Consider the following 26,689-nt stretch of genomic DNA (forward strand, 5'->3'; position numbering starts at 1 on the left):
ATTTAATTATCATGTTTGTCCAGGTTGCATTCTTCTATTTTATTTCAGTGATACCTAGTTCTTTTAAATTTTGAATCAGTTTGATTTTTCATTAACCAAAATGTAGCTTTAATTTGGCAAATGGAAAGAAACAAACCATACAGAAATGTTCGACAATGTTCATTTGAAAATAATAACATTTTGTTCAGATTTGCAGATGCTTTTATACACTATGCTGTTTTAAAATATACTTTTCTGTAAATATGCCCTTGCATGAAAATTCAGCTGGATATTCTTTATTTAGAGGGAGCAAATTTCGGTTTGCTGTGCAGCAGCAGCAGTGATTTGGACTGGTTGGTCTCTATGTGTCTATATGTGGTTGAAATTTTGGCTAGTCACTACATTTTGAGAAAAAGGCCATAGCCAATTTAATTTTTATGTCTGAAAATTTAATCAGAATACTTTTAAACTACAATATTAAACTGTTGTCACAAGATTACAGATACTTTATATAATATCCAGAAATGCTTGAAAAAAATTCAAACATAAGCAGTTACTGGATAGATAGATATATCTGTTTGACAATTGTATAGTAAATGTATATTTTGCTATTTACCTCACAGAATGTTGATATAGTTATACATCTAATTTCTTTGTGTAACTATTTCCCATGGATATGTAAATACAGTAACTGTAGGCACAAATTACCATAATTGACCATTTTATGTGCAATTATCTGATTTTCATACTTAATTGTGGTAATTGTACACAAAATTAGACCGCAGTTGCCTGTTCATCTATGCAGTTCTGTCCACAAAATATTGAAAATCTAAAAATAAATTCTAATAAACTATGCTTGTGATTTGTGGGTATACCACTGTACATAAAAAAATTGCTTTGCCCAGTCCTGTATGAAGGATACATTAGAAGTCACGAGAGCACAAAAAGCGTATCACAGGTAGTGATAGATCATTGTAGCCATGTAGTATTGCGATAGTACGTATTTTAACCTGAACTCACTGTCTGTGTAATAGAGAAAGACCACGTGGTGGTCTGAATAATGCACAATGATTCAAATACTTATTAGTCATCAAGCCATGTCTGCCAATGGAAACTTCTCACTTTCTACCTGGCTCTTCTCCAGGTTCGGTCTTGCAGATTAGCAGGAAACACATTCCAGTCTCTGGAATCTTGTGTGGTGTTGCAGACACCTGAAGAGTTTATCTGCAGCATTAATTCATCTGAATGTATTGATCTGTCTCTTCTGTCACCCAGGTCCATCTGAGTTGTTTTAAATTACCAGATAAGATGAAAATGACAGCAATGTTGTTAAAACCACAAACCCAAGAATTAAGTTGTTGATTATAGAATTATAAACACTGTTACCAAGAAGAAAAAAAAGGTTTCCTCCCTTTCCACCTTTCTAGACAGTACTGTGCAACATGGATTTTCTTATCCTGGCTAGCTTTTGACTAAGAGGCCAAAGCCTCATTTCTCTGAATCTCTCACCCTTTCTGTCATTCGAAAGACAAATCTTTTTTTCTATTTTCAGTTCTCTGTCCCCAGAACTTTCTTCACTTGTTTCCTTGAGAAATACAACCTATGGATTCAGATTTATCTCTTCTCCTTTCTTTAGAATTATGTTTCTACCCTTCTCTAGTATCTTTTCTGAATTTACATTAATTTACATAAATTTTTAGTTCTTTATATGACATATTAGCTTATTAGCTTTCTACTTTTACAACATTTTCAAAACTGTCACAACATTTTTTAAATCATATATCAGAAGAGGCATTCAATGTACATACTTCTAAAATTTATAGTGTCTAGCCTATTTTAAGTCTTCATAAGGTATATTAATAATATAGATGGCATATAGAATTCAGAGAGCTCTATAAATTATTTTCTTCCTCTGCCTGAAGTTATTTGTTTGTTTGGGTTTGCAAGTATACAGGCAGAACTGGAAGAAAACAATTAAAGAAGGTACTGCTTATTCTCAATATTTATTTATTATTAAGATTATTAAATAGTGTTTGGGGAAAGACTTGGGGGGCATTGCTTTATAAAGCAAAAACTTATTCAATCACAGCATAAAAATACTCATATGCCTTAAAATGCACACATACATCTCCCTGGAGCCCTGAGAAGACTAGCTGCTTACGTGATATGCTAAGTCTTTCTAATATCTACAGTTGCTATTTTACCTTCTTGCAAGGTTGGATTGTTGTTTTGAAAGTAACTTTTACAGTGTTATATGAAACTAGCCTTGTGTCTGATATATTTTCATTACAGTTTTTCTCTGTAAGTTCACCACCCTAATAACAGACTGCTATGATTTAATGCCAGTTCAACTGAGAAGAGAGACTTATGATAAGTGTCAGAGTATTTCTGAGAGAAGGACTCATGATTTCAGGAAGAGTTGAATCAAGGATGGTTACAGATTTTGGCATATCATGAGCAACAAGGTTTTTGGGGGCATGGTGTTAAAAATGGATTGGGAACAATGTGGACACACAGGAACCTGATCTGCTCGAGAGCCACAAAGCTGAAGTATTGAGGTATTATTAGTAAAATTTTAGTGGAGTCATTCTGAAGCGTTTAACATACATTACCATACATTATATCGCAAACCCTGCCTGTTTAGTGATCTCATGGAGACAATTTATAGAAGCTGAGCAGTTCTGTTGTGTGATTAAACATGAATTTCTGAAGCTTTTGTTTTGTTTCAACAGAACAATGAAAATGAAACAGCACTGCATTGTGCAGCTCAATATGGTCATTCAGAAGTAGTTGCTGTCCTGTTAGAAGAGCTAACAGACCCTACAATAAGGAACAACAAACTAGAAACACCTCTGGATCTGGCAGCACTTTATGGACGTCTGCGTGTTGTAAAAATGATCATCAAAGCATATCCAAACCTGATGAACTGTAATACAAGAAAACACACTCCTTTGCATCTTGCTGCACGTAATGGCCACAAAGCGGTTGTACAGGTGCTTCTGGAGGCTGGAATGGACGTCAGCTGCCAAGTTAGTGTGTAATTTCTTTCTTCCCTTCTTCCTTTCCTCCTTTCCTCCTTTCTTCCTTTCTTTCCTTACTTTCCTTCATCACGAGAATATGATAAAAATGAAATAACTTGTTACATTTTTTCTTTTAAAATACACTTGCATTTACTTTGTTAGAAGTGCTGCAAGGTGATACATAAGACAGAATTATTTTTTATGACCCAAATGATGTGTTCAAAGGGATAACTCAAGAAAGATATGTGTCTTCAAAGCTGAGTGTATATTTTAATGTTGCCTTGAGACATGTAGGTACACAAATCATATCAACTGTTCATGTAGGTGTATATATATATTTTTTTTTACAACATTGGCTTTAATGATACTAAGATGACTTGCTAACACTATGGCCCTTAATGGTCATAGCAATCTGAAACAATGCTTCACTAAGAACTCATTTTCCCAGGGTTATCCCATTCTAAACCCAAGGTTACTAAGTAATAATAATTTTGATTTTCTGTTTTTCTAAACACTTGTTGTATAAATCTAAAAGAAAATTCTATAGCAATACATTCTTGCAGCTACTGACTCCAACCTGTTAGCTGTTTGGTGCATCCAGTTCTATGCACAGTACATTATAATGGTGTAAAAGGGGTAACTAAATGAAAGAGACATAGATGGGAACAGATACAAGGTGCAGCAGCAGTAAATTTTATGTCCAATTCTTTGTAGTGGAAAGTGTCCGAGCCTTTTAACTACAGAGGCCCTGATTCTGTCATGTGTGAAGTCTCGCCTTAGTCTTATGATTTCTCTTGATTTGATTGACAGCACTGTATTTGAGTTTAAAGTGTATTTTGTCTTCAGATTTAAAGTAGCCTTCTTGCTGTCTGGGTGTATATAGTATGCTTTGAATTAAGGTTGTTTCAGCTTTATATCTATTTTCAGATAAACCCACCAAACGAACATAATTACATCTGTTTTAGAGTCACATCCAGGCATTCTTTACCAATAGGTGACTTCATAAATCTTGTGAACTTTGCCTAAATTCTGACTGAGTTTTATAACCATTTTAAGCTTTAGGTGCATTTTATCAAACACCTTTGTACAGATAATTCCCTTTTATATAGGATTCCATGCACTTTTGTTATTTCTGGATTCCTCCATCAAGGTAATGTTTTTCAACTTTTGAGGAAAAGAATGTGAAGTGGGAAAGAAAAGATAGATTTAAAAATAACAACAAAGCAAACCAGAAAATATTAACATATTTTAAGATTAAAAATGGATAATCTCAAATGCCTTCAAAATGAAAATATGGTAAAACTGTTTTGCTACTTTCATTAGCACTAGTATCTTTTGAGTTAGCATTGTTACTTGCTTCAAACTATTTCAAACTGAAACACTTTTTTTTCTGCAGTTTGCCTACTTGTGTATTTGCCTACCATTATGGTTCCAATTTAATTTGGTTTTGGTTTACTAGACAGAGATACACTTGCAAAGGTTAATACAAGCAGCTCTTTTGTTTCAGGTCTCCTTTACTATTACTACATCTTCAGTGATTTAGAAAAGTTTAATGCTAAAGCAACATATAACAGAACCCTTGAATAGATGTTTCTGAATGTATAATTTCTCTTATATCTCTAGCATATGAATGAGGAAAAAGTCAGAAAGAAACTGATGCCTGAATTGATGCTTAAGAAATAGAATAATTGAAGAAAAATAGCCTCTGTCATGGCAACTTACAAACCGAGGGTTACATGAGGGTTGAATATTACACAATACTTTTATGAAATGTGTTCTTCCTCTTATATAATCTAGATAATTTTAGCACTACTGTGAATTCTCCTAAGCCATTTCTATCTATAGTTATACCAAAAGTTTTTTGCTGGTCTTTAAAAAATACAGTGGCTGCAAATTTTGTAAAATCTTCCTTTAAGAAATGAGAGATTCTTTTAGAAATGTTTTTCCGTTTGCCATCTACACTAAAATTCTAGGATTTTTTTCTTTTTTTTTATTCTAATTTGTTTTAAGTAGTTTATATTATTTTTCTGATTATTCTTAGGCACATGGTTTATTTTATTTTATTTTATTTTATTTTATTTTATTTTATTTTTTGCACTGGGTAATCTTGTTTCTTCTGTGTTTGTCCTACTTGCCGTAAGGAAATATCATTTATTTATTTTCTCACCGGTATACATATTCTCCATCAATATGTTCCATTTCATTCAGCATCTTAGCATATTGACAAGTTGGCTCTGCACATGTTGTTAACTTATTACTTCTATAACCTCTGAAAAATTCTTTGTTGATGATTACTGGCAGCTTATTAAACTGAGCAGAGCATGCAATATCAGCCTGTTGCTTAAAACTGAACTCAGCTCTTTTAATATTAATTAAATTGCTCTGCATCACTGATTGGGAAAGAACAATATACAAAGTATGGTAAATAAAATTGTACACATTCATACACGTTAAATAAATTCAGTTTATCAGCAGTAAAGAGCTCTCAGAATGTTGAGAGACAATTATAGAAGTAGCCTATCTGCTATCACTCTGTAATTGTAAATATTTGTTTGTTTAAATGGGAAGTTTACTTTAGCCATGTTATCTTTCTCTTCTGTACTCCCTGAGCACTTTTAATCATAGCAAATATTTGGACTAATAATAGACAGCATTTAATTTTTGATTGAATTAATCACACATTTTATTCATTTCCCAGGTCTATCCAATATCCTTCAATCTGAAATTATTTAGAAGTGGGCAATACAAATCTGCTTCATCTCTTTATGCTTTGAAGGTTTCATTTAAATTGAAACATATGAAAAATACACAGGTTTTGGGTGAGTGATAGATTTTGGGCCCTCAGTAAATAAGATACTGCACAGTTCAGTGTGTTTCATGTAATCAGTAACTTTATAATTGTAAATACCTTAAAAACTTGGCCCCTTCTGCTTATCCAACTTCCATCTATCCCCATTTGCCTTCCCTGTCTGTTCCAGTAACGATGGCAATTTCCATTGCTTATCACTGTAGTTCTTCTGCAAAGAGCTATGCCCCTTCCTTTTTGCTGTCACTATGTATGGAGGATATTCCGTGAATCAATTTGCAAAGCTACCGTTCCGTCCTTCAGATTATGTCTGAAATCCATATCAAAACTATAGTCAACTGCCTATGAATAAGGACTAGCCAAGTGACTTAATTACAAGCTCTTGCATATTTACATGGTTAAAAAAGTCTCTAACTAATGAAACCCTTGATGCTTTTATGTGAGCCTGCAAATTGTACACCAAGTTGATTTGTGCATCCTGGTGTTCCTACTGACAATGTCCTTCTATCCTTGCTTGCTTTGTGTGTCCAGCTGTGACATTGTACCTGCATTTAGCTGTAAGCTACTTGGGGCAGGGGCTGGTTTATTATATGCTTAGCACAATTTGTGCTATAGTTCTGTATATTTCATATACAGAAAACTTATGCCAGGGAACCAGTATATAATCCGTTGATGCAAACTCAAGCAGACTTTAGATCAGTGTGTTCATGAAAAAATACCAGCATTTTTTGCATTAAATATCACTGTGGAAGAATTTCCAAATATAATGGTAGTCTTCACTTTGCCAGGAAAACATCATCCAAGGCAATGAAAGCTTCAGGAAGTAAAGCAGTGAATATTGTCTATAAATTTTAAGTTTGCTTGCTGTACTATAGACAACAAAGGTATATTAGTGCATAGGTACACTGTTGTAAGTGAAAAAGATCTACCTAAAAACTCTAGCACATCTTAAATAATATATAGAAATTATTTGCAACTACATTTTTTAATCCTTCCAATTTGTGTAACATGCTCTATTGCACCAGAACCCCCCCCCCCCCCAACATTATTTCTATCTTTAAGTAGTAGGCCACATGTACATCTACAAAGAGATACGTATCTACTCAGCCAGTCCTCCAAGTTTTTCCTGGCCCTGCTCATCTGGAGGCTCAGTATTTTCCCTCTGTTAAAATAGAGTTTGGTAACTGAACTCTCTGGTAACAAGGACATTTCTGCCTTCTGGACAGTTTTTGGGTCGAGGGATCTGATTCACTTGTTAGTTATTCACTATTACCATGAAATCCTGCCTAGGGCTTTTAAGATTTACATCAGCATTCATCTTCGTGACATCTCATGCAGGATTACACATCTGCGTTTTACAAGTGTGCTTTCAATCTCCATATTCCCAGACCGATTTTAGTTCAGTTTCGTGGTAATATTTCCCCTCTTGCTCAGAAAATCACCTATATAGTGGACAGATCATTCCACTGTTTATATGGTGTGCCTTTCAAATTCCTCTTTTGAACAGACTATTTGTAATATATATCTCATTTCTGGGATATGGCATTCATTAGCATTGTCTGATAGCTTGGAGTTGTAAAGCAAAGACTGCCCCAGAATTCAGGGCAGTGCAGAGTGCCTGTAAAGCATTTCAGGATCATGTTCAGATATGACAGGAAATATCATGGTAGAATAGACAAAGCAGCAAGAAAGTATAAAATGAAAAAACTGGCATTTGGCTTTGGATTCCTCTCCCAACACTATGAATTACCGATGTAGGTGGCTTAAGTTAGTCTACTCCCTTTATGCATAGCTGAGCTTTTGGTTCATTGTTACAGAACTATCTTCTGACTCTCAAGTTGCCCCCAAATAGATTTTTTTGCCTTAGACATCTACAGGAAATTTCCTCTTCTCATGTTAGTTTTCATTCCATTTCTTATGAGATATATGCTTTCATCAAGGAAAATATTACTTGCCTTTCCTCCAGTGGGGAATTTTGATCAATAGAAAGGACGGCTGCCAGTTCTGACAATTACCTTATCAGGATCTTTTTCACCCCTTAACTGAGGAGTCTGAAGATAGATCCTCTTCTTTGTCCTCAAAGCTGTTGATTCAGCATGCTGGAACATTAATCTTTCTCAGTCTCAGATCACGCCACAGCAATGGATTCTAGATAGCTGTTGTCACTAAAGTATGTCCATTTTTTCCATTAAAAAAGGGTTCCTTATTAATATTAGTACAGAATGATCTCCACAGTTTTAGTCAAGGTGCAGCTGCTTCCCGTCTCTGCAGTTCATCCTCAGTAGGACTAAAATTTAGTGCTCAGGTCCCCTCTAACTTTTGAATCTCTGTGGATTTCATTGTTGGTGTATACATCACTAATTGTTATCCCTGACAGAATCACAGAAGGTGCTGAGGTTGGAAGGGGACTCTGGAAGTCATCTGGTCCAACCCCCCTGTTCAAGCAGGGTCACCTAGAACAGATTGCTGAGGACCGTGTCCAGACAGCCTTTGAATATCTCCAAGGATTGAGACTCTACAACCTTCCTGGGCAACCTGCACCAGGGCTCAGTCACCTGCACAGCAAAAAATGTTTCCTTATGTTCAAACAGAACCTCCTGTGTTTCAGGTTTTCCCCATTACCTCTTCTGTCACTGGACACCACTGAGCCTCACTCAGTCTTCTTTACACCCTCCTTTCAGCTATTTGTACACATTGATGAGATCCCCCATGAGCCTTCTCTTGTCTAGGCTAAACAGTCTCAGCCTTTCCTCATAGGAGAGATGCTCCACTCTCTTAATCATCTTAGGGACTCTCTCCAGTAGCTCTGGATCTCTCTTGTACTGGGGAGCCCAGAACTGGGCAGCGTACTGCAGGTGTGGCCTCACCAGTGGTGAACTGAAGGGAAAGTCACCTCCCTCGACCTGCTGGCAACACTCCTCCTCGTGCGGCCCAGGACATCGTTAGCTTTTCTGCTGCAAGGACACATTGCTGGCGTATGTTCAGATATGACAGAATATGTTCAACTGTGAGTTGAGTGAGTATGTTCAAGTATGAGAGAGACATTCCTCTTTTCTCAAAACAGTGAGTGATCATCTGTGATTGAGTCCCTGTTTTGGTGTTCTTCCCTGGCAGGTTACTGTGCTAAACTTCTCCCCATTATGGCTTTTGAATTTCACCACCTGTCTTTCCAAAGTCAAATATTTTGGGAGTCAAAGCTGGACTTCACAGGGAACTCTATGCTAATAGTACCAGGTCGACTCAATAGTCTTGAGATTTATTCCTGTCAGTAAGTGACCAATCCAAAGGAAATGCCATATCCACTCAAATACCAAAGAGGACAATAGGCTGCGTCAAAGCCTTTTTCAAGATTGCTGATGTCAAGCCTTTTTCAGTAATCAGAACTATAGCTATCAGTCACTTTTCTGAGAACTGTTTTCATTCCCAGAAATTTCTGAGCTGCACCTTAAGCTCTGCACGTGCCTTTGCGGTTGCACTATGTCCTTGCAGAGTTCTCCAGTGTTAAAGTCAATTGCAGTTACTGGAAAACTCTTGTAGATATTGTTTGACTAAAGGATTCTGAAACCATCTCTAAGTAAATCTGAATATGTAGTCTTCTTGTTCAGAATAAGTCTGTGAATGTTCATCTGGATTGCTTCTGAAAATAGAAAGATTAGAAATTGTTTTGAGATATGTTTTTCATATGTATATTCTCTTACTGACTTCCTTCTCCTCTCCGTTATACTGTTAGTATGCCTGATGTGCTGGATGTAAATGACATTGGGCATGCTCTACTTTATACATCCATGTACTAAGTGTGAAGAAAGATAAAAAGTGAGTGTTCCTGTTATGGGCATAACAAAGAGTTTTTAGGCTCAACTGGTAGGACATATGTACACTTACTGTGTTCTCACATCCCATCTCAAGACCTCTGATTACTTCTAAATATTCTGTCATTGCATCGCTGTAACACTGGTGGATTCTGATACGACTAATAAATAATGAATCACTATTTTATTTCAGAGTTAATTTTTCTGTGTTTCTTTAAAGTCTTTCCACCATAGCGAGCATGACAATGGTGCATTTGGATAAAACATAGGAAAAAAAATTCAAGCAGTAAAACCTTTAACATGTGCCCACAAATAAAACCCACTCAAAATCTAATTTACTATCAAAAAAAGGAGACGAGCCAGAGATTCAGTGAGATCCAGTAGTGCTTTAGCTAGTGCTAATGCTATTGTATGGAAAGGCATTCTGTTCAGATTTTTCAGTAACAGTCAGCAGTATAAAATACTAAGAAAAGTAGCTTGTTAAGAGAGGTAGTTTGGTTTTCAGTACTGTAAATTTTGTTTGAGCAAAAAGCCATTCACAAAGAATTTTGTGTCACAGAAATCTGCAAAATCAGGTTCACAGACATGTAAGGTAGAATTTAAACGATCTAAACATAGGCATCTGATGCTGTTGGAGGTGCCTTAGGGTATCCAAGACATCTGTATGGGGCAGATATGATGCAGATCAAATGTGACCATCAACTGGAACGTCAGCTGGAGGCCAGGTGGGATATCCTAGGGCATCTCTCACCATGCAACTGAATTGACCTTCTAGGGTGTGATAGAGTTTCAGATTAAAACACCGAAGTGTAGATGTCCACACGTAAACTTGCTGACTCTGCTGAAAAGCTATGTTCCACTGACGGTATTGGCTAGATTTTCACTGCCTATAATAGAGTTTAGAAATTTTACACAAATGCAGGCTTGTTAATTGGGAGTTGTATTACACCCCTACTTTATTTTCTTACATAGTTATTAATTCTCATCGTAGAACTGAAGCATTTTTGTTGTTATCTTGAATAATTAAAAAAAAATTATGGTAGTATTTGTTCTTGCCCATTCAATGTTTTTTATGTGTAGATAAAATAGAGGGGAAAAAATAAATACTTCTTTTCTAAATGTATTCTTTTCAAAAGGATTTATTGGTATTTCCATTTGCATTTTAAATGTCACAATATTTTTTTTTCTAGACAGAAAAAGGGAGTGCGCTACATGAAGCGGCCCTATTTGGAAAAGTGGACGTAGTACGCATTTTACTTGAAACAGGTAAATCTGATTTACAGGAAACACTGAACAAATATACTTAATATTCCTAATCTGGTGTATGCCTCCTCAAGTTTTGATTATACAAATTACTGTTATCTTTCTCAGCCTTTGCAAATCTAATCACATGTACCTCTCCTTTAAAATAGTGTTCTTTTAGAATAAGAAATTACTATACACAGAGAACAAAAGGAATGTTTTCACTAAGACTCAGAAATTCCATATATGACTCAGTGTATGCCACTGTATTCTGAAAATAAATGTATTCTGAGGACAAAATGGCTATATAAAATTTTGCTATTCACTCTGAAAGACAGCCAAGAAAATTCTTTGATCTAGAGGCCAGAAGACTCATGTTCACATTTATTTCCTTCACTTAGCTATTCCTAACAAACATACCACCCTGCTTGCTCCTTCATTTCCTGGATAAACTTTGAGTGCCTGTGAAGAAAGGGGAAGGCACTGTGTCTCCGAGAATTGCGTTTGTCCTGAAAGGACAGGAGAACAGGGATATAGACAGAGTCCCAACAAACCCATCTACTACATAAAAGTTTCAGAATTGTTGCAGGTAAATTACTCATCTAAACAACTGTCTTCTCACATAAATGAGAAGACCAATGAGAATGAAAATACTAGAAATTACTTCTCTGAGATATGTGAACTTCCATTACACTGAGGGATCTCATTGATCTTTATTATCAGTGCTTGTGGGGTTATATATTGCAAAAGAAAGTATGTCCTACTCACAGCTCCTCGTCTGAATCTCAGCTAGTGCATACCTGACCTAACATCTGTTTTCAGGAAAAAAGGTCTGTCCAAGATGCTTTCCTGTTTGGATGAATAAGAAGGAGGAAGAAAGGGATCTTCACCTGCCCTGAAAAAGACAGGGCCTTTTTATATTAATTCACCTGACAGAGGAAGGACTGGAGAACATCACACAAACATAGGAAGCCCTTAGACCACAGATGAAGAATACCTCTTATAGACAGTACACATTATAGCCTCTGCCAGCGTACAATTGTACAAGACAGTGGAGCAGAATCTTCACTGTGAAATCCTTCAACCCCAAATGCTCTGCACTTCTGCAACACTCCCCACCTTCTGCCTTTTTTATCTAAAAATCCCCTTTTCCCTAGTTCTGCTTTAAAAAAGACTCAGAAGATGTTATAAGTAGCTACTGCAAAGGGAAGATGTAAGTTGGTGTGTCTGGCCTCTCAAAATCAGCTGCCACTGCTTCCAGAACGTCTTTATAAATCCTGCTTCCTCTGATTTCCTCTATTCAGTGTCCCGAGAAGAATCTCATTCTGTTTATTAGGACATTTCATGCCTTTACTTTTTATGAAAGTACATCTAAACTAAAACCAACTTCAGTCTTCTAGCATAAGGCAAACATTTCCAGTGTAGCCCCTACAAGACAAAGGTGGAGAGTCATGCAGTATCACGTACAACAGGTTCTCTGAGACCTATCCAGGATAAGCCTCAAACGTATTTATAGTTACGTTCACGGTTTGAGCCAAACAATTACTTTGTCAGCAGTTTGAGCAGTCTGTGAGGAAATGCTCTGGCTGTTCACAGAGCCCTTATGCTACATATGGGTATTTCAGTCTACTCAGAGCATGAATTTCAAACATGTCGACATGAAGTACAAAACTTCTAAGGTTAATAACTTTTTCAGTATTGCTCCCAGAACACATACTGGTACTGTGGACTAGAAAATCCCCAATGAATCAGAGCAGTTTGGGGAGAATTAGAATCCAGGAATGTAAGAAGAACATTCAGAGAATTTCTTGATTTTATAAAATATTATTTTCAGGATGCCTGTTTCTTAGGAACAGTCTGTTAAAATAATCCCAAGTTTGGTTTAAGAAGCTTACTTTATATCCCCATGAGTTACAGAAACATAAAACCAATCCATGTCAGCATGTGAATTTTAGGCTACTCAAGCTTTAAACAGAAATGGATGCTGTACTTCAGCTATAACACAGCTGTTAATCTGCTACAGTTGTAAAACCGCTTGCATTCAATTTGCCAGATAATTGAGTCTGATATACCACATTTATAATCCAAAGTACTTGGGGTTAAAAATTCCACCACAGATCATTTTCTTTTTCAGGAATTGACACCAACATAAAGGACAGTTTGGGTAGAACCGTTTTAGATATTCTTAAAGAGCATCCATCTCAGCAGTCGCTCCAAATTGCGGCTCTACTTCAGGGTAAGTCGTATTCAGTTATACATTTGTTAGAGACAAATCAGAATAGCATGGAGGAATATTAAGATACATAGTAATTTCTACTCTTTAAATATTTCATTATACAAAAGAGTAGTCTTTTGAATTAAAAAGACAAAATTCTTGTTTGCTAGATACACAAAAATAAGTGGTTGAATATCTGAATTTCAGAGTAAACCCTTTCTTCTTTTCGGACAATAGACATTAGCATGGTGTGTCACTTATAGTTACTCTTTGTACATTCTTCGTTATGAAATAACATATTGTAATATTTCACTGCAGTTCCATTAAATTGTGATGGTAAACTACAATTGAAATGCTTGATTTGTTCATAAATAACAACTTTGACTGAAAGATGATGACAAATTTTTCAAACATTTCATTGCATTGTTCTCATTTTCCTTAAATTTAAAAAAAAAATTAAACCAGGCAGTAATTCTTGTCATTATAGCAGAAATAATATAATTTTGTTGTACATATGTTTGTTCTCATTCCTCATCTTACTTTCATGGTGTAAGACTGATGGAACTCCATTGTTTACTTCTAATTTTTACTCTAGAAGATGGCAGTAAAGTGATGAAACATTAGCTAGTACATAACTAAGTGTTAAATATCATTCTTTCTCTTCTATGGAATTTGTTCCCTGCATTTTCAGATTAGGTTTTCATTAACTGTGTTTGACAGAGGAGTTCCCTGCGGGTACCATTGCTGCATCTCCACCTGTGTTGATTACTCCCATCTTTAAATAAGGCATTTTAATCAGTTCGGTGTTGGTTCTACATATGAATTAGCTCATGCTTCAGTCTCCCGCATAACTCTATGTCATAAGAACATTTCCTAGAGAAAATGATGTCATGTGGCCACACTGTGTCCTTTAGGTTTTCTTTCTGAATAACTTCCAAACTTGTTAGCCAGCTTCAGTAAAGTTTTCCAGTGAGATGATGGACTGAAGATACAAAGCTCCTGTAAGTATAAGAAAAATTTTGCAAGTTGGAGGAGAGGTGCTCTCTTAAGTAGCAGATTCATGTTATAGCTGAACTGAATTAACAGCTTGCCTTGAGGTCTCCCTCTCTCCCTCCTTCCTATTTTCTTATTCCCTTTCTCCCATTCCCCCCCTTCCCCCTCCCCTACTTCCAGCTACACAGTTCTCTTCCATATTCCCAGCTTACAGGAGACTGCAAAGTGATCTGATTCAGTTCGTGAACCAGTAATATATAAAATATGTAATTTATTGTATTACTTATATTTAATAGTATGTAACAATAATAAAAATAAGATTATAATTATATAAATATACATTTGCTTGTTTTAATGAACTTGCCTCCTATGTGATTCAGGTCCCAGAGTTAGCTCTATCCCAGGTAACTGGCAGAAATGTGCATCAAAAAGTGGGAAGATATGGGTGAGGGGAATCGGACTTCCCCCTATCAGCAGAAGGGAGTTCCTAATTTGACTCAGACTGTATGGTGAAACCTCGACCTTTGTGTCCCCACTGAGCTGCAGCGTGAACATACCACTATGCAGAGGAAAAGAGGATTAATATCATACTTAAACTTCTTCAGTGGCAGGAAAAGGGTCAGTCAGAACTTCCACTTTGTTAGGCACCCAAATCAATCATCCTTCAGATATTAATCTAAGATTCATTGTAATGTCCATTCACCAACTAAACTAATTTTCATTTTAGTATCTCTGTATTGTTTCATTTTTCTCCTTAGTGTGATAACCTTGCAGTCTGAACCCCATTGACGAACAAATTTTCCTCAAAGTACCCTTGCTCTATGAAAAATAGAGCACCCAAACCCCTCTCAAGGGTTTGTCATGTTGATGGATCAGTACTTGCCCTTAGTTTTTACCACAAAAAGGAAATATATCAATTTCAAGGCTTTTTGGTGCTTTGACATGCAATCTTTTTCACATGTGTGCCTTGAAAATATAAAGACAACTGCTTAGTAGTTTCAGCTCATATTAGTATGATGAAACTGTGCTTGTAATGAGCAGCTGTTTATTTTTGCTCTGTCTGCCTTATAGTTAGAAGTGATGGGCAAGGACAAAAAATGTTTACAAAAATGTCATTCTGAGTCTTAAGAAGACCTGAGGAGTCCCTTCAGAGCTCCCTTGTGGAACCCACTGAGATTCTTTTTCATCAGCAGAGGGTTCACTGAAGTTTTAACCATCAAAGATAAAGTTTGAACTGTGAGCTGAAGTTGAAAAATAAAATCAGGAGTGACAGGATTCAGTACTAGCACTGCTGATGATACAGTAGACCTACTCTCTTCTAAAAAGCCAGCTGAGTATACTCTTCACTGAAGTGTGAGCATTTATCCTGTTGTAGCTGAAAAATCAGTGAAGCACTGGGATTTTGGGAAACCCAAATGTACTGTAATTGAGTTTGACTTCAGTGGGTAATGAATTCCATGCAAAGAAAGGGCAATTGCTGAGAGTCAGTGGCTTCCAAACACATTCCTGGTAAAGCTCCTATCTTCAGATGGTTGTCTAGAGGAGCTTACATGTCTCCTTCATGTAGACTTACAGGAAAAAGAAAGTACATTAATGGTGTCAGGCAATTACCGACCACATTTTCTAAGTTTCTTCTTAATTTTTTTCTTTATGCAGACACAATGGCATTGAATTGATTCTTTCACTTTGTTGCTAGGGTAGAGTAAGATTTTATCACCTAGCATTCTCATTAATTTTTACCATTTCTCCCTTGCATTGTTATGAGTGTTTTTGTGCAGTTTATAGTACTAACATAGCATAATATTTGTCCCTGCCACAAGTCATTAGCTTTCAAAATATAAAACAAAGACTGAAGGATATATTTAAATAAACTGGCAGAACTAGACAAGGAAATAACGTGACTGGTATTACTGGTGGGCCTGATAGGTAGCGTTCTGTCCTATACGCAGAGGGGTAATGGAGTTGTAAGAAAAGTTTTGAAAGAAAACGACTTGGTTTTGAGGATATTTACGAGAAACTTCTTTGAAGGAGAAGAAAGTAATTTCTGTCTTTAGAAGCAGTTCATGGAGGCAGTAATACAAAATGCATTCAGCTGATACCAAAACCTACAGGACGAGTAGCCACCTGTGAATGAGGCCTTCAGAATTTAAGAATTGTGGATAGAAGTTTCTGTTGGTTTTCTCCCTGTTTTTAAGAATATTTACAAAACTATTTTTTACAGATTATAGGTTAAGAAGAAACAAAACCTTTTGCAGTGAGGTTTTAGAAGTGATCCTAGTGTTTTTGTGATTTTTACTTCTTTTCTCGCTATCCTGAGAAAATAGTAATTGAAGTTTCTGCAAAAATATTTTTTTGTGTGTTTGCAAAGTCTGCTGTCTTTTTGGAGATTTTGGCACGTTATCTGATAGAAGGAAAATAAATAACAAAATCACTTTAAAGAGCAACCTGAAAAAGGCTGAGTAAGCTATACACCACCTGAATTTTTTTTTACTGCCTGTTAATTAGAGATGGAATTATTAGAAATGACAGTTCAAGTTTTAATTCTTTTTCTTTCATATATGTCCCATCATTTTCTGTGTCTTGCTCAGGTCTGAGTTGCATTGTTCTCAATTAAAAATACTTATTACGGTTTAGATTCTTATTGTGGTAATGGAGAAATAGCTGTTTAGGCATTATGTACTCAAAAAGCGGAAAATGAGAATACTGTGTCAAGTAAGGCCAGTCTACGGGATGCATTTCACGGATGTAGTGAAACAACGGCATTCAGTGCTGAAGCAGTTAACAGTATTGGCACTTAGGGCTTTATAATTAGGCATTGAAGATAAAAGGGATGTTGCCAAGGCTAGTAGGCCTAAAATTAAACCGACCAGCTGTGTTTTAGTTTTAGCACATGTGAACGTGACGCAGGTGCATGCTATACCATCTTTCAACTCTTTCTCCACAGCCCACTATGCTCTCTGTTAGAATCTTGCTCTTTTACTATTTCTGGAAGCAGAATTCTTGTTATTATGACAAAAAGGAGTTAGTAGATAAACAGATGAAAAATGACACGAGCCCCAGGAAGGCACAATAAGCTCTGCTGCATAGACAGTATGGACGGAGATGTAGTGGAAAGCTGTTTCCTCTCTCTTCTGCTGAAGCTGCTTAATAACCTAACGTTGTTTGTACATGTTACCGAATTATTCATAAATGGAAAATGCATAAGCAGCTGCAGAACCAGGACTCCTTTCTCCTCCCCTCTACTTAAATAGCTTTGGTGTTATTAGCACTGGCTTGCTTTCTTGTATTCTCCCTCTCTCTCCCTCTCTTTCTCTGGACAAGTAGATCTTCCATTCCCTTGAGTACAGGAGGCCAGCCTCACTGGAAAGACGGAATAGGTTTCCAGTCAAGGATTTAATTACAGCTGTGCAGGATGAAAAGAATTGGGATCTCAATCTCCCTTTGTTGTTTTGTTGTTTTTTTGTTTTGTTTTGTTTTGTTTTTTCCTGGGGACTTCTCAGCTCCTTTTATAGGCTGTAGTGCAAAAGCTGTAGAGTATTAACTATGTTTATGAATTAATTTAACTGCTGTTGTTTTGGGGACTGAAAGTTTAGCTGCGCCCTTACCTATCTCAGGATCATAGCAGTACTCGAGTGCTGGTTTCTGTTTATCTTCCCTGAACAAGTGCACAAAAGTCTTCTTATGTGCCTATAACTTAAACACTTACTGATTTCAGGTTTCTCTGGGATTAAGTTAAACTTGAGTCATCCAGAATTGTCCTCCAAAATTTAGGATACTGAAGTCAGCCCAGCCTCCATCTCAGCTCGTTTGTCACCTTAGCACACCTGAAGGTAGCAGCTGCCAGTCATTTTTGGTAACTGCTGCTGCTATAAAGAGAAGAGGAATGGGGTTACCAAGTCTCAGGTGGGCTCATTATCAGGGGAGCAAATGAGCTGGCTTGGGTGGAGCTTTTTGAGAGCTCTTGGGCTGGGGTAGGACTCAGTAGCTGTGAGCTGCAGGGTCCTCAGCCAGGTTCTGGGAGAGCCCTTGGGAGGGCAGAGGGTGCTATGGATGTGGGTGCCCTTCAGGAAGACACGGAGGGAAGGAGAAGAAGGATGCCCCTGCAGGGACATTGGCAGTGGAGGGGAGTGGTTTCTAAACCAGTTTTATTCCTCCCATCTAGTTACTTGGAGAGCCTTCTGGCTGAAAAGGTGAGTGTTCAGATTTCTTCTAACCAAATTTGGGTTTTTTAGAGTTTAAAAAGCCTTTTTGGTCTCTTTAGGGGAAGTCAGTCTAGGGAGGAACTCTATGAGAATCCACCCCATGGCGTGGCCAAAGTAGGCTCTAAAAACAAAGGGAAAGGAGCTTGTATTTCATTTAAAAAAAAAAAAGTTGTTTGGGTTTGTCTTTTTTTCCATTAAAAGGAAAAGTAAAAAGTTCTCTGAGGCTAATGTAGCCATTACTCTAAAAGCCAAGGTTTATAAATAAAGCAAAAATCTTGATCCTCTCACCTCGCTGAGGAAGTAGGAGCTAGAGGAGCTGAAGTTAAAGCAAGCTGTGCTCTGCAGCCTGAGCTTTTACTGTTCCTGGAAGTTCAACAGCAGCTCCAGCTGAGCTGGGCTGTGTTCTCCTCATGGCTGACCTTCCCAGCTCCGGCCGTTCTGCTGAGAGGCAGCCGTGTTGCCCCACTTATGTGTAAATGCTTTCCCTTCTGCTTGGCTTTGGCCTAACTGGTGTCCCAAAAGCTGCAAAAGCTGCAGTTCCAGCTGTTCAAACTCTCCAGTGCTTGTTACCTTCTGGGGTTCATGTTCCTCACTGCTCTTATTTCTGCTGCTGTGTGACCACTTTCATGCTATCGCTTTTTGTGTGCTATTTAGATTGAGTGGGGCTATGGTAAAATCAGGTAACTGTAGGAAAGAATGCTATTAAACAGGCAAAGTTTTTGAGATTCTTAGTATTAATCCTTACTGAACTGTAATGTGCTATTTGAGTTGATGAAGTAAAACACTCCATTCTTCCCAAAGCAGTACGGTGAGGCAACATCTCCGAAGTGTGTATTAACCTATGCTTCCTTCACCCCTTCCATGCTAGTCATGCTGGCTGGCTGTGAAATATGGACCAGGGTGACAGTAAGCTGGTGAAGGAAGCATTATGAACCTGGTTGTGTCCCAAATAGCCTTTATTCTCCCCAGTTGTGAGAATGATAGGCTTTTCTCTAAACTCTGTGGGACCACATCTGGGGAAACTGTGCTGGTCATTAAGTGGTATAATTGACTAAGCTTGGCTTTGTTCTGAATTATCTTTCTTTTTTTGAGGAAAGGGATAGAATCCAGAGCAGTCTCTCAAGTACACTGTAGGCAGAGCAGGTGATGGTATCAGTGACATCTCTTTCAATGAGTTTGGGCAGGCTTTGAAGGTGAATTTCTAGCCAGCTGCAGGTGGACAGAATTTGGTTGTTGATGAAAGCATCCAGGGCTTGTGTGTACTTTGCCTTTGGCTCCTGCCACAGATCACCTGTTTTGCATCTGTTTCTTTGATAATATTGTGTGTTAGTATGCATTTACCTAGACTATAAGCCTCTCACAACTGAGTCCATGTCTTTATTTGTCTTGTACATATATGATAGAATTTTCAATAGTATAAAACCAAGTTGGGGTAGAAGTCCCACAGAAGTCTAAGTTTTAAGGGTTGCACCCTGCTGGCCCTTTCTAAACCTCTACACTATACCTCGTGCTGAGCCTTTTGTAGAGGTTTTCTGGAAGGAACTCTGCAGTTTTTAAAGTAAGTATTTGAGACTTAGGTTGAACTTGGTATTTCCTCCTCAGAACTAGCCTTTAGCAGGTAAGTGCATTGGTCTGAAAGTGGGGCCTGACAAAGAATAAAAATGGAGTGTTATTTTAAAACCACAGTCTTGCATGATATTGGACAGCAAAGTTAGTCCTTCGCAATCCCCCCTGCATTTCCTTTCCTAATAATATCTGTATTGATCTAATAATTTTAATGCTCCAACCTGGTAGAACTTCATTTTAGGTTTGCTTTTGGACGGTTGCACAATTATCAAGCAAATATTTTCAGGAATGTATTGCTTTTTTCCTTTGGGTCTAGCTTCCTTTTTGTTTCTCCTCCATCTTGCGCATTAACTTAACAAATAATATAGCTGACAGAGCTGGAAAACATACCAGAGCATTTTGTCATGCTGCTGGTTTTCTCATGGCCTCTTACAGCTCTTCTTTGCTTTCAGTGCTACACACAAAAAATAGAAATGCCCACTTTCATGTGAAGAAATGTATGACAGGTTATCCAGGGGACCATTGCCAATTATCAAACTTAATATATGACACTTTCAAATCATACATTCTTTAAAAAAAAAACCCCAACAACCTGCAAAGCATTCTGAAACTGCATGCTGTTCTCTGCCATTTCCATTTTAATTTTCTCAGATGTCTATTTTATCACAGATTGTATTTGGGGTTTGGGATTTGTCATTTAATCAGGAATAACAGCAAGCTAACCAAGTGCATTGTAGACTGTAGAAATTAAATCAGAGATTTCACTTCCCAGAAACTCTTCAGTCTTTCAGTTTGTTGTTGATGAGAGCAGTTATTTTAGTTTGCTTTTATGCGTCTTGTAACATGTACTGTTGTGGTTACTATCTGGTATCAGAAAGAACTTGTTTCAGCAACTTCAGAAAATCAAGAAAATGCAGATGCAGAATAACTGCCTGAACTGAGAAGCAGTCACTCTGCTGGAAAAAAAGCACCACTATTGCATAAATTAATTTCTAATTTATTTAAATATTTGTCCTACAATAACATTCATTAAGGTTTTGGTGTCCCATTGAGCTAGCCTGTGTACAAAAGCATGTGAAAATAATGTATATAGTTACACAAAAATAATAGTAATGAAATTGAAGTTTAGCACATTCATCATTCCACGTTTTTCTGTTTTTATAAACATCAGCATGAAGGTGGGACAAGGGAAGTTTTAAGGAGGAAAAGCACAAACATTTTAGAACATTGCTTTTTAGACTGCTGGTTTTAACTACATTTTTGAGTTTGCATTCTTTTTTTCTCATGCACTCGCTCTGTGCTGCAAGCAGAATATTTGGTTTTCTTAACAGTATCAGTATATCTACTTATTTTGAATATCCTGAATATCTTGTCCAAGAACTCTTCACAAATTTAGAACGAAAGAAGAGTCTTTCAATGGTAATAATATAACAGAACAGTTACACAGATATTTCAAGGGGACAGGAAAAACACAGGGATAGTCACAACCCATTACTCCTACAATGAGATTTCTGTAACAGTTTCAGCAGATTAAAGAATTAGCCATTTTAGTGTTTTATAATACTTTCAATAAATGATTGCCTTGCAGCAGTGTTTATGAATAATTACAAGGTTGTAATATGAAAAATTGGAAAGGCTTTAATGAAAAATGAAGTAGCAGATATACTTTTGATTGGAATAAACCCCCTTAATTCAGGAGTTTAAGTGTATGTGTATCTTTAAATTGCAGAATATATGGAAACGGGAAATGCAAGTGTTTCAGAGGAACGCCCACTGGAATGTGCAGAACATCAGTCTTGCATTTTGTCCCCAGAAGTTCCTCCGTCTCCAAAGGCTAAAAGTAAATACATGTACTCTGTGAATACAGAAGCTGTACTGAACTTCTCTTTAATATTAAAATTACACTGCTGACACATTCATACAAACATACAAAATGAAAAAGATTAAGAAAGTTATTGATACTGAGAAGCTTTTTTCCATCATGAATTACCTATCTTGACTACATACACTGTAATCCATGTCATATAGGAAAGCGAAGAACTGTATCCTCAGAGAAGTCACTGATGGATTATGATGTATTACATTATGTGATCTTAAGTCTTTTTAATTTATCTGACCTTACACACTTCATAATGAGGTAAACCAAGATACTAGATGTGTCAAAATACTCCGCAGGCATTGTTCACATTCAAGTTAAAGATTGTTTCCTTTATCTTTCCCAGTGAGTACCTCTTCCAACTGTGTTACATTTGGATGCCTCTTTCAAAGATCATGTGTGTACTGCTCTTCCATTCATCTTGTAACATATCTTTCATACACCGTGACTGTCACTGTTGTGTGCATGTACGTTCATCTTATGGTCTGATTCACCCTTTACGCACCACAGCCACTCACATAGGGCGCTTCCTGAGTGTGATGTTGTCCTGCTCTTCCATGAAAATCATCCTCCTGTAGAACCAAACCTGACTTCTGCCTTCTGTAATCATCCACAGTAAATGTAATTGACCGCTGGCAAATAACTAAGCCTCACTATTTTGGTTTTGTTGGGGTGTGTGTGTCTGTGTTTAGTTTTTTTTTTTTTAAAACATGTTTACGGGTAGAATTTTTATTCATGAGAAAACCAAGCTTACTGCTGCATGCCAGATTATGATCTTCATGGTGATAGTAAAGGAATGCTCTAGTTCCATTCATGGTTCCCGTTGGGGTACTTAACAGACATATGGTGTAAAAAGATAAATAGTTCCTTTGAGATTAGTAGAATCCTGAAGTCAACTACCCTATGCAATAGAAACACCCATCCTGAAATGAAGTAGTAAATTTTTTTTAAAATATGTTTTACTTCTTAATGATAAGGGCATGATCTCATGTTTCTTGTTTCTGCTTTCAAGGTATAAATACTGTAAAACGTGCTAGCTGGCTTTTGCTTGTCTAGTGTGTAATCTGATTCTAAAGGAAAGAAATTATACTTGATTGTGCTTCCCATCCATCTGTCTGCCATTCTCTCACAATCTAATTTCAAATAATTTAAACCAAATTTGGAAGAGGGATAGCAGTATCAATTACCTTTCTGTGACTTTCATGAAAATAAGTACCTAGATAGAGGAGAGACCTTAATTAGTACCTGCACTGAAAGAGATAGGCAAAATTTGTCTTTCATGTATTTGTTCTGGCAGCAATCGGCCAGCCAGTTAGCATACACTTACAGGTTGGTTAGCACCCTTGCAGTTCTAGTTTTGTCACGCAATTCATTCTTGCCCAGTAAGAAATATTGCAGGCTCTATGTGGGAGAACATGGGACTGGGGACATGAACATAATTGTCTAGGAAACAATAGTCCTGTTTCTTTCCAGGGCACTGCATCATGATTTTAGAATAGGTCTTAATTTTTAGGTATTTTACTTCCAATTTTTACTTATTATAATATGGAATAATTTCAAATTTCCAATTAAAAAGCAGAATATAAATAAACCTGATTATATCTTTGTTTAATTTTACAAGTTTTGTGCAAAGTTACCATTGACTAAGAGTAACAAGAATTTTGAGTGCAACACTTCTGTTACTTGGATATTAAAAGGCAATTAGATCCTTTTAATTAACAGCTTTTGTTCCTGGCTCTGAAAATTTCAGTCATAACTGGCCATAGTTGTAATTTTAAAAAATATTTTAAAATATTTATGTTTACCTAGCATAACGAACAGTGACTATGAAGAAAAATGACACAAAAAAGAGCTCTAGACCAAGCAGAATCTTATCTGGGGCTGCTTTAGTTACATGAATGTACATATGTGCATTATATGTATGCTGAGCTTAATATGCTTGCTCTGTTTTTCCTTTTCAGCATTTTATTCCCAAAGATGGAGTAAAATGGAATTATCTTTCTATTTTATCAAGTCTAAGGACTGTAGTTTCCAACAGTATGACTCTTGTAAACCTAGTCAAGAGGAGGGGTTTCTTATTTGCCCTTAGAAAAACTAGATTTTCACTCATTTTCGTTGCCCTTACTGAAGGTAGCTGTGTAACACACGTGATAGATTATCAGAACCTAATGCAGTTGTTTGTAACCAGCAGCTTTTTACTCTATGGAGGTCTTGCTGCTGGCAGTGGGCTATTTGCAGAAAAGTTAGCATTCAATGAGATTCTAATCCTTATTACCACCAGTATTTCTAATAGTGGCCCTCAGTTAGTATAGATGTGTAAAGCCCATTTTCTTACTATTCTGGTAATTTTTTTTTTTAAACTAAAGATGTCTGATAAATTAAGGAGAAAACACGAAACACAATGCAGAATGGACTAAACATGGGTTTCTGATAGACTGCTGTAGGGAGGCATGTTTTAAACTTGTGGGTTTTGCAGAGTAGATCCTTCTACCATTCTATTTAATCCCGGGAAAGTGAGCAAGAATTCTTTATAAAACATGGCTACTTTGGGACAGATGTGCATTCTTGGAAACTCCATTCCAACCTACGTAAGGTTTATGGAACTGATGTAGTGTATTAATTGATTACAGCAGCAAACATGAACCCAATGCAGAGTATGGGACACTGATTTTGTATGTTTGTAGAAACTTTCCTTTCTTGGATTAATTTGACATTCTTGGATAGTTTCTATTTCTAGCCAATTTTCAGGATTAGTAAACAGAGAAGGGGTAAGTATATATTGTAATTAATCCTAATTAAATGCCAGGTATAGGGGAATGCAGAAGTGTGTAGATTACCTCCAGTGATTCCCATTCTGGAATGAGATGCCATTATTTTTGAGGGGAGAACTGTGCATGAAGATCACTGTTTAGATGATAAGGCATGGAATATAACAGATACTCAATAAAATTTAAAGAATGTGCATTTCCTTTTTAGGCATAAATTACCCCTGGTATTCTAATTATTGACTAATGGTGTGTCTGTTTTTAAAGGTGAAGCTGTGACTGGAGAATTATCAAAGCTCTTAGATGAAATCAAATTGTGCCAAGAAAAGGAATACTCTTTTGAAGATCTGTCTCATACAATATCAGACCATTATCTGGACAATTTTAGTAAAGTATCAGAGGAAGAACTTATGACCAGTGGAAGCCAAACCAAGCTTAATGTAGTAAGTAAGATGGGATACAAAGACAATATATTCAGTTATATCTGCTTTACTTATGGCACATTCAAGAAAGAAATAGTACAAGAGTGAGAATAGTACAAGTCTAACATTATAATAGAAAAAAATGAGATAACATGTGGTCCTTACAAATTTAGAATTTAATGTTCCCATTATTTTACAAAGATACTGCTTACCACACCTCAGAATGGCTTTTTATGGTACCGCTAATAGGACCAAAAGTTCAGGTTAGTTGTTCTTTTGAGTGTGGGGAGTGCAAGGAAGGGGTTTTTGAGAAATCAGTTGAAATCAGTATGCTTAGTACTATACTGAAGTCTAAATGCTTGCAGAATGTCATCAGAAGTATCCCCCAAAAAGAAGCTAAGCATCTTCAGTTATGATTCTTATTATTACAATATAGCTTTCCCAGTAGCCTTAGTTTCTAATACTGAAAATTGTTGTGGTTGTGATACTTCAGTGATTTCCAACTACAGTTGAAAAATAGGACTTCATTACTACTAATCCTGTGAATAAAGTGCTCTAGGATTCATTTTTTCTTTACAGTGTAACAAGGCTTTTTTTTTTTTTAAATTGAATTCTCTTCCTCAATAAGTAAAGTAAATGGGATTGCCCAGGGAATAAAGCACAGAACAGAGGGAAAATGCTAAGTGCTAAATTTCAATTAATGTAGTTCATAAGTTAAGAAAAATTATGCTCTCATATGTGGGGAAAACCATGGCAAGTTAAGGACTTTTATGTTCTAGAGGATTTATTACAATATATGTAGGCAGAATGAGATTTACAAAGATGGTTAGCTGCCTTGAAATGCAGTAGATACTTTTGTAAAACCCATTTAGATGTTTGAATGATTAGATACATAACCCGTGTTGAAGTCAGTCTGAACAAGGTAGCGATCCCATTTAAGCATTTTCATACATATTGCTAGTGTCTCTCTGTATTTAGGTGCTAACTGCTATGTAAATCTGCTCAGCTGCTGTTTTGCAGAAAATGTAATCCATATAATTCTGTCTACTCAGACTGAAACTTTTACAGACCTAAATGAAATACAATGTGAATAGGAAGTATTCAGACACTAAATCTGTAACTTACGTGCAGCAGGCAAATACAAAGGTAAATTAGGCAATATGCTTTTTGAGATTTCATCTATTTATATATTGAACTAGATGTGAAAACAGATCTTCAAAAACGGGGACTGTTTAAAGCATGTTGCAGTGCTCTCCTACTAGTGCACCCAGCTATTCTTTCAAAGAAAACTACAATCAGGACGATGGGTATACACTCCCAACACAAAGTCAGGATGGAGGGCAGAGCGTGTTTTCCCCTAGAGTAAACCCAACTATGCAGGCCTATATGGAGAGGAATCTCTGCTGTGATGTGGGATTTTCCTATTTGATCTAAAACATCCATTTTGGTTTTTTTTAAGGTATTTTAAGGTCACTCAGTCTGTTCAGTTGCTACCTGGCTGCCTTGCATCAAAAAAAGGAAGTTGTTCCCAGTTTTGACATGCTGTCTTTTAGTTTTGGGGAAGTGCTGCTTTCCCTTGGTGTGTAGACTCCCTGTACAGTGCACAGGTGATACAAAAACGCACATGTGCTGTAAGGAGACATCAAAGAGTAATCGGGAAGAAGCACTAAAATGATGAGTTCTGCTGAGCTCTGAAAATGGGTGCAATGGTGAATGCTGCCAAACTACTCTGGGGGCAGGACCAGCGAGCATGGTGGTAGAAGTGTGACAGTAGGGTGATGATTGAAGAAACTT

The 26,689-nt window shown here is 36.8% G+C and overlaps 1 protein-coding gene across 7 annotated transcripts in view; it reads left to right on the plus strand.

The window, feature by feature from the left end:
• Positions 1 to 26,689, plus strand: part of ANKS1B (ankyrin repeat and sterile alpha motif domain containing 1B) — a 445,721-nt gene that overhangs the window by 62,773 nt on the left and 356,259 nt on the right. For all 7 annotated transcript variants that reach the window (XM_052774196.1, XM_052774198.1, XM_052774197.1 and 4 more), the window contains exons 4-8: positions 2,712 to 3,008; positions 10,805 to 10,880; positions 12,991 to 13,092; positions 21,562 to 21,672; positions 24,741 to 24,916. In XM_052774196.1, the coding sequence (XP_052630156.1) occupies positions 2,712 to 3,008; positions 10,805 to 10,880; positions 12,991 to 13,092; positions 21,562 to 21,672; positions 24,741 to 24,916 (762 nt within the window). The remainder of the gene's footprint in view (positions 1 to 2,711; positions 3,009 to 10,804; positions 10,881 to 12,990; positions 13,093 to 21,561; positions 21,673 to 24,740; positions 24,917 to 26,689) is intronic.

The sequence above is a fragment of the Harpia harpyja genome, chromosome 23 (assembly GCF_026419915.1).
Source record: "Harpia harpyja isolate bHarHar1 chromosome 23, bHarHar1 primary haplotype, whole genome shotgun sequence".
Taxonomy (NCBI): Eukaryota; Metazoa; Chordata; class Aves; order Accipitriformes; family Accipitridae; genus Harpia; species Harpia harpyja.